The sequence below is a fragment of the Siphateles boraxobius genome, unplaced genomic scaffold (genome assembly GCF_051911475.1).
Source record: "Siphateles boraxobius isolate OS27281-9 unplaced genomic scaffold, OSU_SipBor_1 1, whole genome shotgun sequence".
Taxonomy (NCBI): Eukaryota; Metazoa; Chordata; class Actinopteri; order Cypriniformes; family Leuciscidae; genus Siphateles; species Siphateles boraxobius.
Window position 1 is genome coordinate 13,180,360 of NW_027508699.1, and position 14,083 is coordinate 13,194,442.

The 14,083-nt window shown below is 39.6% G+C and overlaps 1 protein-coding gene across 3 annotated transcripts in view; it reads right to left on the bottom strand.

Annotated features, from left to right (window-relative positions):
- The window catches only part of arhgap21b (Rho GTPase activating protein 21b), a 68,081-nt gene that overhangs the window by 13,047 nt on the left and 40,951 nt on the right, over positions 1–14,083 (bottom strand). For 2 of the 3 annotated variants that reach the window (XM_077214483.1, XM_077214396.1), the window contains exons 8-11: positions 8,068–9,655; positions 920–1,066; positions 689–785; positions 553–589 (exon numbers count right to left, since the gene is read on the bottom strand). In XM_077214483.1, coding sequence (XP_077070598.1) covers positions 553–589; positions 689–785; positions 920–1,066; positions 8,068–9,655 — 1,869 coding nt within the window. Of the gene's footprint in view, positions 1–552; positions 590–688; positions 786–919; positions 1,067–8,067; positions 9,656–10,805; positions 11,252–14,083 lie in introns of those variants that run through there. The other variant, XM_077214580.1, reaches the window with a different exon arrangement.

Here is a 14,083-nt window from a genome sequence, read left to right on the forward strand (position 1 = left end):
AAAAAGTTGTGAAGTACTTGAAAGTCCTTGAAAAGCACTTGAAAGGTCCTTCATTCTTATAACAGTGGTCTATAACTGTCTACTTTGCTGTTATGATCAAAGCTATATGTGATCCATCTTTGGACGAACCACACACACACACACACACACACACACACACACACACACACACACACACACACACACGAGGATGTCATCAGAGTTAGACATACATTGGCTTTTGGTGAATTGTCGCCACTGCAACCAACCCTACTGCACACAATTGCTGAAAATCTAGCACCATTACTTTAATGGGTCTGATTCTTTGTTCATCTTGGATGGACTTTTGTCAAAATTATGTTTGTATCCACAAAGGACACATGCGATATAGCCTTAAATTTGGCTAAAAGAATGTATATTGGATTGAACTTTAGGCACAGCTTTAAAATGCTCTATACATAGGCATCTCACTAGGTTTTGGAGCAAAGCCAGCATCACCGTTATTAGTAAATGAGCGTTCTGGTTTAAAAAAAGCTGCTCTTTATGAGGGAGATTTTTAAGTGCATCTCTCACCTTCCTGAAAACACTTAGACTCGGTTTGCTGGACCGTCTGTGAAAATGAATAAATATGTTAGGCCAAACAATCATTCACAACTACAGTATTGGGAACCTCCAAATTTATGATCCGGCGCTTTTAAAAGACACTTACCCACGTCCTTCCTCCCGGTAGTTGTCCAGACCCTCATCGTATGATTTTGAGCGCTCTGTTTTGGTTCCTGATTCCAGAATGGCATTTCTGAGAGACTCTGCATAGATGTAGAATATAAAAAAATACAACATTAGCAACATGTTCAACAAAATGTTCCCTGTGCCATTCATATGGTGCTGTTAGATGGCAATAATTGTTCAAATAAATTGAAATCTAGACAGAAATGCTTACCTTGGTCATGAGACAGTTGCCGGCGCATGAGGGGACTAGGGGTGGTAGGGCTTGGGCTGTCAGAGATTACAACCTGAGCTCCAGAGATCACAGCCGATGCAGGAATGTGGCTGCCATCATGGTCTACACTAGGGCTGGCTGGCTCATCTGTAAACATAGTAACAGAGCAGTAAACGTGTGAATAAAATAACTTTACAAGCCTGTGTATACATTTATGAACATACAGGTCCCTCTCAAAAAATTAGCATATTGTGATAAAGTTCATTATTTTCCATAATGTAATGATAAAAAGTAAACTTTCATATATTTTAGATTCATTGCAAACCAACTGAAATATTGGTTTTTAATTGTTTTAATACTGATGATTTTGGCATACAGCTCATGAAAACGAGCTATTAACCTAATCATCTGAATCAACTAATTAACTCTAAACACCTGCAAAAGATTCCTGAGGCTTTTAAAAACTCCCAGCCTGTTTCATTACTCAAAACCGCAATCATGGGTAAGACTGCCGACCTGACTGCTGTCCAGAAGGCCATCATTGACACCCTCAAGCAAGAGGGTAAGACACAGAAAGACATTTCTGAACAAATAGGCTGTTCCCAGAGTGCTGTATCAAGGCACCTCAGTGGGAAGTCTGTGGGAAGGAAAAAGTGTGGCAAAAAACTCTGCACAACGAGAAGAGGTGACCGGACCCTGAGGAAGATTGTGGAGAAGGACCGATTCCAGACCTTGGGGGACCTGCGGAAGCAGTGGACTGAGTCTGGAGTAGAAACATCCAGAGCCACCGTGCACAGGCGTGTGCAGGAAATGGGCTACAGGTGCCGCATTCCCCAGGTCAAGCCACTTTTGAACCAGAAACAGCGGCAGAAGCGCCTGACCTGGGCTACAGAGAAGCAGCACTGGACTGTTGCTCAGTGGTCCAAAGTACTTTTTTCGGATGAAAGCTAATTTTGCATGTCATTCGGAAATCAAGGTGCCAGAGTCTGGAGGAAGACTGGGGAGAAGGAAGTGCCAAAATGCCTGAAGTCCAGTGTCAAGTACCCACAGTCAGTGATGGTCTGGGGTGCCATGTCAGCTGCTGGTGTTGGTCCACTGTGTTTTATCAAGGCCAGGGTCAATGCAGCTAGCTATCAGGAGATTTTGGAGTACTTCATGCTTCCATCTGCTGAAAAGCTTTATGGAGATGAAGATTTCATTTTTCAGCACGACCTGGCACCTGCTCACAGTGCCAAAACCACTGGTAAATGGTTTACTGACCATGGTATTACTGTGCTCAATTGGCCTGCCATAGAGAATCTGTGGGATATTGTGAAGAGAAAGTTGAGAGACGCAAGACTCTCTGGATGGACTCTGGATGAGCTTAAGTCCGCTATCGAAGCATCCTGGGCCTCCATTACACCTCAGCATTGCCACAGGCAGATTGCCTCCATGCCACGCCGTATTGAAGCAGTAATTTCTGCTAAAGGATTCCCGACCATGTATTGAGTGCATAACTGAACATAATAATTTGAAGGTTGACTCTTTTTGTATTAAAAACACTTATTTTATTGGTCGGATGGAATATGCTAATTTTTTGAGATAGGAATTTTGGGTTTTCATGAGCTGTAAGCCAAAATCATCAGTATTAAAACAATAAAAGACCTGAAATATTTCAGTTGGTGTGCAATGAATCTAAAATATATGAAAGTTTAATTTTTATCATTACATTATGGAAATTAATGAACTTTATCACAATATGCTAATTTTTGGAGAAGGACCTGTACATGCCAAAGAGAGCAAAAAAAGCTCCAACAATAAAGTTAAAAAAAGATAAATAAAAGATACAGCTAGATAAAAGATTAAATAAAAGATAAATGTGTCCTACATATTCATGTCCCCATCATATATGCCTCAAAATATTAAACTCAATTTTAAAAAACAGAAATCATTACTTTGACCACAAAAATATTATTAATTAAACATGGGGCAAATTTTTCAACTTTGTCGTTGTCACCAAGGAAAGCTGGCAACTCACTCCAAAATGTTACAGGTGTTTCAATATATTTTGTTCTTTCTTTAATCAAAAACTTTCACAAACAAAAAACAAACAAATGTAGTTATGCTTTAATTGGTCAATAATTATGAGCATTCCAACAGGTTAGTGGTCTGTTGTAATATCCATTTTTAATATCATACTGCAATATCTTTTAAATTTTTCCAATTATGATATGAATGACAATGATAAACTAAAACTGATACACTAAAGCTAACTTCAAGCAGGCAGCCTTACGTTAGCCAACTATCAATACATCACTGAGCAATGGCTAACTTTAGCTCTTTTCATTGTTAATTTGGGTAAATTGGGTATAATTAAAAAAATTACCATTGGGTAAATAAAAAAGTCCCTGAGTCTGACCAAACAAGAATGACCCAAACTGAATTGAAATTGTTAGATATACATTATTCTTTATAAAAATGTTTTTATATAACATACCACAGAAAGGACCTTTTAATGTGCCTTAAAAATGTCAAGGCTATTGTGCATCTCTTGATTTCATTGCAAGAAAAAAGTCTGCATCAGGGCTCGACATTAAGCCTTGTCGTGTAAATCGTTGATTCACTTGTCCAAGTAAAAAAAGTTGCTTGTCCGGGAAAGAAAACAAGATTTTCTGTGGTGTAAATATAATTCTGAAGCCATATTCTGAAGCCATATTCTCATCAGTGTTCTATCAGCTTTGACATTTAAATCTGCATATGTGATATCTACCCCGAGGTAATTGTTCATTTTCATTTTTCATTTCAAATTCCTAAATTTGATCAATAAACACTATAGGGGCTGTTACCAATCAAATTTAATAATTTACACAGAAAATCACAACTGTATTAAATAATGTTATGAATATAACATTTGAATTTGAATATATTTTTTGAATATACAAATAAGAAATGTTTGGGGGGGCTGATACTTTTAAACATGAAACTAAACCACCAATAGGTGGAGGTAAGTGACCATTTCAATGAGTGAGTCAGATTCATTCAAAAATGAGGCAGTTATTCAATGACCCATTCATAAACCTTTGACTAAATTGATTCGTTTAAAACGCTGAATCATTAAGTAATGAAACACGGCTGAGTGTTGCTGTGAGATGCGCAATGGTTCTGCTGTGATCTTTGTTTGGAACAGTTTTCGCTGCTAAAAGAGAACAAAAAGTGTTAATATTGTGTCATAAATGTAACTTAATATTAACTACTTGTTTAATGAACTGTTGTATGAAATCAGTGTTTTCAATCGTGATGGTATTCAGAAAAACAGCAGTCTTGATCGTGTGATGTTGCTTAACTGTATCATATGTATATCATATGTATATCATATGTCATAAATATATAAGGCATGTGATTGACTAAGGACAAAAAAGCAGGAAAATATACCTGATATATATTAAAAACTGCAGTATCATGTTAACCGAGTCTCATTTGTTCATATTTCTTCTCGAGAGGCTGCGCGAGCCTCAACATCGCAACCTTGTTACTGTCAATACATTGATACTTACTATTATCCACTATTAATCGCAACTTACACGAAATGTAATAAAATCAGAATCATTCTCGCGTTTTGGTTAGTTTTAATCAGGCTACTTGACCAGTAGGACAAGTAAAATTCTCTTTCACATGCCCCTTCAAAAAAATCCACTTCTCCAAGACAAGTGTTAATGCAGAGACCCTGCTGCATAAACTTTTTCTAGGAATGAGGACAGTTTTATTCATCTTACAATTTGACATGTCCTGTTTTTGAGAGCACCGAAAACTTTTGAGCTTCTCTGCAGGTCTCAGCCAAAAAAGGTTGGAGTACAAAGCTGTTCTGTGCTGCCAGAGGGCTGGAGCAGCTAAAATTAAAGTAACTGCCCTAGTTCCTGCATCCTCCAGCGTCTCAAAGAGGGCCAAGGGGAAGGTATGCAAAACACTCTTCATGACTAGCCAAAGAACTATAGCATAGCCTACAGATCACTTCACTCCAAGACACAAGAATCTTAATGCTATCAGCAATCACCTAGCTTCATTTAATAGGATGGTAGGCAGGTTTTTTTTGTTTTTGTTTTTTTGGATGAAATGGGTGGCAACCATCCTCTACTACATTCCTTTAGCAGATACTTTTATCCAAAGCAACTTATAATGAAGAATCTGAGGTTTGGGCATTGCCATGCCAGCGGTTGATGAAGAAGTCAAACAAACTGAGCAATGTGTTGAAATGCCACATGGCCATAGTGTTTACAACTCTTTAGGATGTCAACCAGCAGAGGAATGACGCTTACTGCATGACGTTTAACTTAATGGGATAGTTCACACAAAATCATGTTGTTCGGAACACAAATGAAGATATTCATTCAAACAAAATCATAAAGAGATCGTAAAACTAATCCATGTGAATTGAGTCGATAAGTCCAGTTTTTCTGAAGAAACACGATCGCTTTATACACTGAACAGATTTAATTTAGGCTTTTATTCACAAACATTCAACTCACACATAAGTTATGGTAAATGGAAACTCAAGCTTGCTTTATAGGCGAGAACCAATGATGTCCATTCTTGTGTGTTACGCAGTACGTTTGAGCTTCCGTATTGTACCAATAAAGTTTATTCTTGCGTGTCAAGCATGTACTGTTGAACAACTTTTTATGTTCAATGATCAATTATATATGTGAATAAAAGCCTAAATTCAATCTGTTCATAAATTAAAGAGATCGTGTCTCTTCAGAAAATGTGGACTAAACCGCTCAGTTTTTGGTTGAGTCCTATATTTTTGGTGAATTAACCCTTTAACCCAGAGGCGCCGGCTAGGGATGGGCACTGAAACCTGGTATTAAACAGGCCCAGGGGGCTAAATTATGAAAGACAGCAGTATCAATAAGCTCCATTACCGGTTTTGCTATACTAGAAAAAGTAAGAAATTTCACATGCTATTTATTATTGCTATATAGACGCTATCTTGCAAATTCTATCTTGACAGTCATTTTAACTTAGCTATTATCTCCCAAAAAGAAAGAATAAACTCTGAACCACCTAAACAAGTCGTCAGGAATTCTAGTCTCACGTCCGCGACCTGCATACATAACGCAGTAACACATTTGCATTATGCCCACCTATGGTCTTCACTGGCTGCCCGCAAACAATGTCTACGTTGATTAGGATGTGAAAAGTCAGTGGTTAAAATTACCACAGCGATTCAACAGCAGTAAAAACTTTTGACGATTTCTTCTCAAATCTCCATGAGGTCTAAATGGGATATACAAAACGCTTAATTAAAGATTGGACAAAACCCACTTTATTTGGACCATCTTGCTCCTCAGAATCACAACCTGAATGTATGATTGTTGACCTATATATTTGCTGTGTATTTGCTTGCTGTGATAGTCAGCGTGACCGGTTACACCCCCTCCAACGTTGATTAGATTTTTTATAGTAACAAAAATAATTTAGTTCAGAACAGACACTACAATTAAAAACGGAACATGTCTGATCAATGCAGCATGAGTTGAACGAGAGTCACAGCACAAATCAGCAGCAGTCACCAAATTTCACCTCACTTTGCCCATTTCATCTCACTCCTGACTGACAAGACAATGGCGGAAGATTTGGTTTCAAAGTGAAATTATAAGCGCCTATTTAAGCAAGTTTGTCATTGCACTGTTTTGTTGTGTTTTTCATCAAGAATAATAATGAACCCACCATTCAAGTAACTGCCGTCCCCAATTAGGCGCCAATTCAAAAACGAAAGTAAAATGCACACAGGCATTCATAATGGTGCGTGTCCACTGGCGAGTGCGTGTTCATGGTCAACTTCCATAGGAATGAATTGAAAACACTCGCTTTGCTCTACACCTTTATGATTGTGAGTGCGGCCATGCACATTTTACTTTCGCTTTTGAATTAGCGATTAACAAAAGAGGGAAAATCTGCAAGATTCTTGATAAATTGAGAATCACAAAAAAAAAAAAATAGAGATCATAACAAATAAACAAAATAACTTAATTTACTAGAGGTTCTGGCAAAATGTTCATAGCTGCAGTCTATTTAAAAATGTTTCGTTAATTTGAATGAATTATTTAAAATAAATAGCCTACATTTGAATGAATGATTCAATTACTCACTCATACAAATACTTTGCTTGCAGCCAACACAGATTTGAATGTTCAGGTGTGATTTTGTCAAAGGTTTAATTGTCATAGCAAAATCGTTGTCATTTAGGAATAAGATAGCATGGGTGTTTAAATCAAGATCGATATCTTTTAATGATTAATCGAGCAGCTCTAGTTTGAACTTGTCAACTATTTTTCAACTGAAGACATGAGAGGGAGAGCAAAATTAGTCTAATAACATGCTACTTAGGAAATTCAATGGGGAAATGAAAAGCACATTATAATTCTTGCAATATTCACAGTCGCAACTTTTTTGACGGGAACATATGAATATTCTATATAATCTCCAGCACAAATGGGAATATCATACCATTAACACTCCTACCACTATTTATTTATTTACCTTCTCACTTTCAAAATTCTCACCCAAATGTGTAAGCAGTAAGCAATAACGATTTTGGACACTAACAAAAAGTTTGTGTATGCTTAATATCAAAAGGCTAGTGCAAAAAACACCAAAGCATCAAAGATAAAATGTGACAGAGTGAAGCTCGACTATCACTCAATATTCTAGACCTATCCTCAGGCACTAGAGTACGAGGGAAGGCCCCTTCCTCCCTGAACAACACCATGACTCACACACAGTCACTCTCACTCCATTTCAGTCACTCCTAAACACACTCATGGGCCTGGAATTGCACCTCCTGCACAATCACCCTGAATCCTCAAGCTTTGAGAGTTTGATAAACAATTCAAAGCAAAATTTGCCCATGATAATCCTGTCTGGACACATGGGGTCGGGATATGAAATTATGATTATGAAAGGTCACAGCTTGAGATCGCATAAGGTAACTGAGCATTAACAACACAGAAAAGCACTGATCACACAAATTGTATATAAAATATGAATTGCAAAATACATCAAAAGTCCACACATAAAAAAATATCTGCTGTAGCTCTAAAACAATCCCTACTGCTGGATCAAGAATGTTGCCAGGTTAGCGTTGCTATGGTTACAAAGAGTTCACTTACCGATGAAGGGAATGGAGTCAAGTGATTCGTCCAGATTACTAGAGCAGAAGGAGGAGTCAAGCCGCTCCCCCAGTCTCTGCATGTGCATCTCCCGGCGCGCATCGTTAGGCAACCAGCAGACACCACCCCCTGCCGGCTCAGACCCATCCGTGTCATTCACTGCAAGGATGTATGAGGGATGGCGGAGCGGTTGTGGGGTTCCCTTCCCTGTTGGGGGCTTCTCTCGGAGGACTACACCTTCTACAGAACTGGACCCGTTTACCGGTAAACCCTTGACATCCCGTGAATGAGTTCTCTGAGCTGATGCCCCACCCTGTGGCCTCTGAGGAGGCGGAGTCGAGTAAGATGCCGACCTATATCCCACTGGATTCTCTTTTCCAGTTTCTGGGATCTGCATGGTTTCAGCCCTACTTCTTGATTGGTTTGATGCAGAATTAGAAATACGATTTCCAATAACAGTTCCACTTTGGTCTTTGGAAGGAGGCTCTTTGGCCTGGTTTACTCCATTACGAGGTCGCTCTGTAAAACCAGCAGTGGGTGGGATGTCTGTTCTGGAGCTGTGCATATGGGAGCCAGCAACACCCCTGATGTTCATACCATACCCTGTTGGGGGACGATAAAGGGCCGCTCGTGGTGGGAGAGACTGTCTACTAGGACGACTCCTCTGGTCTACTCTGCCATACAGCGGCCTATCCACAGCTGCCCATGGTGCAGCAGAAACTAGTTCATGTTCCACATAGTCTGACGAATGAATACGGGGCTTCCGCATGAGGCCGTCAGAGGACACACTACGAGGAGGCCAGTCCCTGGCTTGGGCTGCTCTCTCCACCCCACTCATCCTATCTTGTGAAGCGCTGCGTGGAGGAAGCACAGACGGGCCCTGGTAAGCCCGCTCATGAGACGTGCTTCTGCGGCGTAACTTATTGCCCCATCCAGGTTGGGGTCCACAGTGAGGGCCACCGTGGACACTTTGTGATGCAGTTCGCAGGCTGTCTAAACGCTCTTGAATAGTCCGACTGTAAGTGTGAAGACCTTTATTATCGATATATTCCCGGTATGTCTGGTAAGTCCGCCAATCAATGTTCTGGTGGGTAGCAGGGGAGTTGGAGGAAACAGGCACATAGTGTGTAGGTGGAATGGCATAATGATCACCATGGTAACCTGAAGGAAACATGTCAGCTTTGCGAGGGTGAAGGTATGGCGGACGACCACCAGACACTGTACCAGGCCTGGCTCTGATCAGCATTGGATCTGGGCCTACTAGACCATAGTCCCCCCTATGACCCGGAACCATACGGCCCATGGGAACATCAGGAGGTAACACCACTGTCCGAACACTTTCATTGCACACACATACCGCAGTCTGTGTCTTTGGAATGGGTGGTGACGGGGAGGGAGGTACTGGTATTTCCACACGATATCCTAGATCAGATGGTACAACCCCCGGGGCTAATGTCTCAGTGGCCTGGGCCATCCCCGGGGGCTTACAGTCTACTCGAGGGTAACATATAGGGGGTGGCTGCGGGATATGGAGGGCATTTCCACTGTATGCACCATGACCCTTAAGGTAGGCATCTTGGGAATAGGCCTGTAGAAGAAAGAATCAGGTAAATTTTAATAGTATTCACAATATTAGAGAAAACTTGAATTTCATGATTTCCTACAAACAGTTCTCTCTGTGTGGGTGGACAGCATTGCATTTGCGTGTGGGAGTTTAACAGGTCAGAAGTGTGAGCTATACTCTGGTGAGCCAAGTGCTTGAGAATTCTACAATAATCATTATATCCAAAGCTGACAAGAAGAACAAAGATAAGAACAAAAATACACCTACTGCAATCAATTTGACTAAACTACAGTTTCTGTTGTGTATGACTGTAAAAAACAGATGTGATCTGATCTCAACTGGGAGGAAACAGGTAATGCCTTCCGTTTAAATTTTATTATCATGCTGGAAAGAAAGACCAGCCTTCATTTCACGACCAGCCAAGACATATCTCCAAAGGAAGCACCAGGCAGCCTAAAATAATAATAATAAATACTAATTCAGAGTAACAAGAAAGTGGTTACCCACCGTTCGGGTCAACACACGTGACCGAAGCGACACTGAAGCCAGAGGTGAACAATTACCCTGGTTAGCAATGGCACTAAATCTGATCTCCGTAATCATGTCAAAATCCAGAGTTCAAGGTAAACTACCATCACAGGACTTCAGTTTGATGAACGTCAGATTGAAAACAAATACCAGGCTCCATATTGTTTGTCTTACTCGGATATGTTGGCTTCCAAAACATCACGGCAAGTCATGTAGAGTGGACTTTCAACCCATCATACAGTTACATTCCTTTTGCATAACAATACAAACTGAATCTGATATCAGCAGAGGGAACTTCGCCCCTCCTTTCATGCCACAGATGCCTTGTTACAAAGGCCAAAGTTTATAATAGAAAGAGAGAGAAATGAGAAAAAAGGGGCGAGGCATAGCAAATATGCTTGCTGGATATATACTGAGAACTACCCACATGCCTAAATCAAACAGGTCACACAATCCCTTCGCTAGTCTGATCAAGACATTCCACAAATTACGCTGTACTATGCTACACATGATCAGAAACATCATGACAGTCATTTGAAAATGACAGGGGACATGAAATCAACAACCGACTGGAATACAATGACATGCATGACATTTATAAATGAAAAAACAACAATCAACATGAATGTAGCATTGATCTGCTTACCAGACTAGTGATTCCCTGCGAAAATTGCAGCCATTACATCACAAACCCACGTAGGAAAAAAAGAGAGAGAAAGGGAGGGAAAGTAAAAGACCAGCATACATTAAAGGTGGTCAAAACCAAAAGAATCAAGTCCACGTACTGACAGCCACTATCACAGTAAATATCTCTGTACAGAGCGCAAAAAATGCACAGGAGCTGCGGTGCTGCCAGTGAGGAGGGATCGTGGGAAGGTGGAGGGGTGCTGTGGGAAGACTGTCACGTTAGCGATGCCACATGCTTGTCCTCGTCGCTCCCAATCGAGGTGGGGGCTGAGGTGCCTGCCTCGCGTAGTAGCGATCGGCTCTCCATTTCTCCCCTCTCCATCCATCCGCAGACAGATAACTCTGTGATTACACGCGCACACACGCTCCCACCCTCCCTTCCAGCTCATGCGTCCACTTGCTCACTCCCTCCCTTACTCTCACTGGAAAGCTGTAACCATTCACATGTCGGAGGCAGATGCTTGATTATACATTCAGCTCAGATGGTACAGCTTCCCCCTCCCTTCCCCTTTTTCTCTCTCGCTGACGCGAGCCTATTTCAGATAGACTGTCTACAACACAGAGCAGTCAGCTGACTCCAGCTGATCTAATCTCATCTTTTCTGTCTCTTCCTGTCTCTCTTTCTCTCACTGAAATTCTTAAGCCACTGCCCACCGTAGCATCCTTTCACACCTCTTATGATCAACTCGGTTACTGTGACTAATGTCACCAGAGACCTCAAATGGATTATTCCTCCACCCAGCTGAAAACCCTGTTTAGACAGGCCACAGCATTTCCTTGCTACACTGCTTCAAGAGTAAAACACTACCAAGGCAACAGCTGTGCAGCAGCAAAGTATAGCATGGAAATATAACAGAGGTGGTAATGGTAGAGATGAGGAAAATTATTGTAAACTTGTCAAGTACATGTCCAGGTCATATTTAACTCCAAAAACAAGGTAAATTATATTTAGCTTGAAGAAAGCAAAACCTATTTTTTGGAAATTAATATTTACTTATGGCATTTTATGACATATATTATCCTTCAATCTGCTCATATTGTATTACGGTTATGAGAATCTAATGAGCTTCACTGAGAATGGGAATGACAAAAAACAAAAACACAATTGTCTGGCTGAATTCTGGTAATGATAATTTGGGAATAAAATGATCAGATTTGCATTTCAAAAAATCTTAATTGGACTACAAACAGGTTTAAGTTGCTATGCAAAATGCTAATAAACAATGCAATTAAATATATGCAGTAGTCCTCCTGTTTAATACCTTTTGTCTAAAAATAACGAAAAAAACAACATCAAACAGTTTGAAGTGTTTTCCTGATCCCCAGTTTAATCATTGATAATCTCCAAACAGGAAGCGGCGCATCAAGTCAACGACAGTAAACGGATGGGGGCCCCATATAGGAGTAGTTAACTTTCAGATGAAAATTAGCTCATGATTTACTCTCCCTCATGTCATCCTAGGTGTATATGATATTCTTCTCTCAGACGAATACAATCGGAGTAATATATAAAAAATATCCTGGCTTTTCCTAGTTTTATAATGGCAGTGGATTGCAACCAACAGATCGAAGCTCAAAAACGTGCATCCATCCATCGTGAACGAACTCCAAACGGCTCCTGTGGTTTAATAAAGGCCTTCTGAAGCAAAACGATGAGTTTGTGTAAGAAAAATATTCATATTTAAAACTTTATAAAGAAACATAACTAGCTTCCGGCCAAACAAACATACGGATTCCACTTAAGTGTAAGGTGCAAGTTATGCGAGTGATACGACGCACTGCTGATATGTCGCTACTTCTGACGTCATAATTGCGTAAGTTGCGTATTAGGCGCAAGTAGACTGCGTATGGCCATTTGGCCAGAAGCTAGAATTTTACTTTGTAAGTAACGTGTTATACATTAAGATTTTTCTTACACAAACTCATCGTTTTGCTTTAGAAGGCCCCTATTAACCCACAGTGTTTTTGGTGTTAGTTTATGACGGATGGATCCGCATTTTTGAGCTTTAATCTTTTGGTTGCAATCCACTGCCATTATAAAACTTGGAAGAGCCAGGATATTTTTTCATATAACTCCGATTGTATTCGTCTGATAGAAGAATGTAATATACACCTAGGGCGGCTTGAATGTGAGTAAATCATGGGGTAATTTTCATTTTAAAGTGAACTAATCCTTTATGCCTGCCTGCCACTCAGAAGTAAAAAAAAAAAAAAAAGAAGAAAAAACATCAAATTGTACAGGTAGTGAAACTAAAGCTCATTTCATCCAGGTTGATGAAGAAAATGATGTAGCATTAAACTAAACTAAAAAAACTAAAAAACTAAAAATCCTACAAGATTCTAACATTTCATACTTAAGATATTAACATGTTTTGAATGCTACAATGAGAAAATCTTATTTCATAAACAAGTGTTTTTTCTTTTGTAATTCAGATCAATGTGATTCCTCTAAACCCTGCACATGAAACAGCAGAGGTGCTTTGAGAAATACCTTTGCCTGCTGCCAGAGAGTTCAAACGATGCTTACAGCAGTAAATGGCATGCATTAAAAGTTAATCTAAAGGGCAAACAAATGAGTGCAGGACTGAGTGTGCTCACTGAGCCGCGTGAAACTGTGGACAGAATTAGAAAGTACTGAGCAGACTCAGAATAAAACTGAGAAACAGGACATTGGGTGATTATTCACACAAAATAGCTAGAACAATAGTCAGTGATCCGAATGAAACTGGTTGAGCCCTATGTTTCCATTCTATTCCACTAAACATAGCCTGAAAAAAATGCATTTTATCCCCAAAATAAGTGATAAAATGCAATGTTTAAAGGCATCATTCAGCCAAAAAATTTAATTATTTACAAAAAAAATCTATTCTATCATTCTATCATCATTTACAACACATGGAAAACAAAACGAGAGTTTAAGAATATTTAAGAAGCTCTTTTGTAGTATATTTAGTATATATTTATCAGGGCTCTATGCTTAAATTTTTTATGAGCACATAAAAAAATTGAAAAGCACCTTCTGATCAATAATATCAATATTCCCATTACAGGGTAACATCTGCCCCCTTAAACTGATTCCCAGGGGCATTATTTTATTTTTGTAAAGACAAGTTTTCCCAAACTAATTACATGTATGCCTCATCCTTTATGTTAAATTCTTCATTTAAATTAGTTTATAAAACATTGTATTAAATTACAAATTAAATTAGGGTAATATTAAACAATGGGGCAGATACC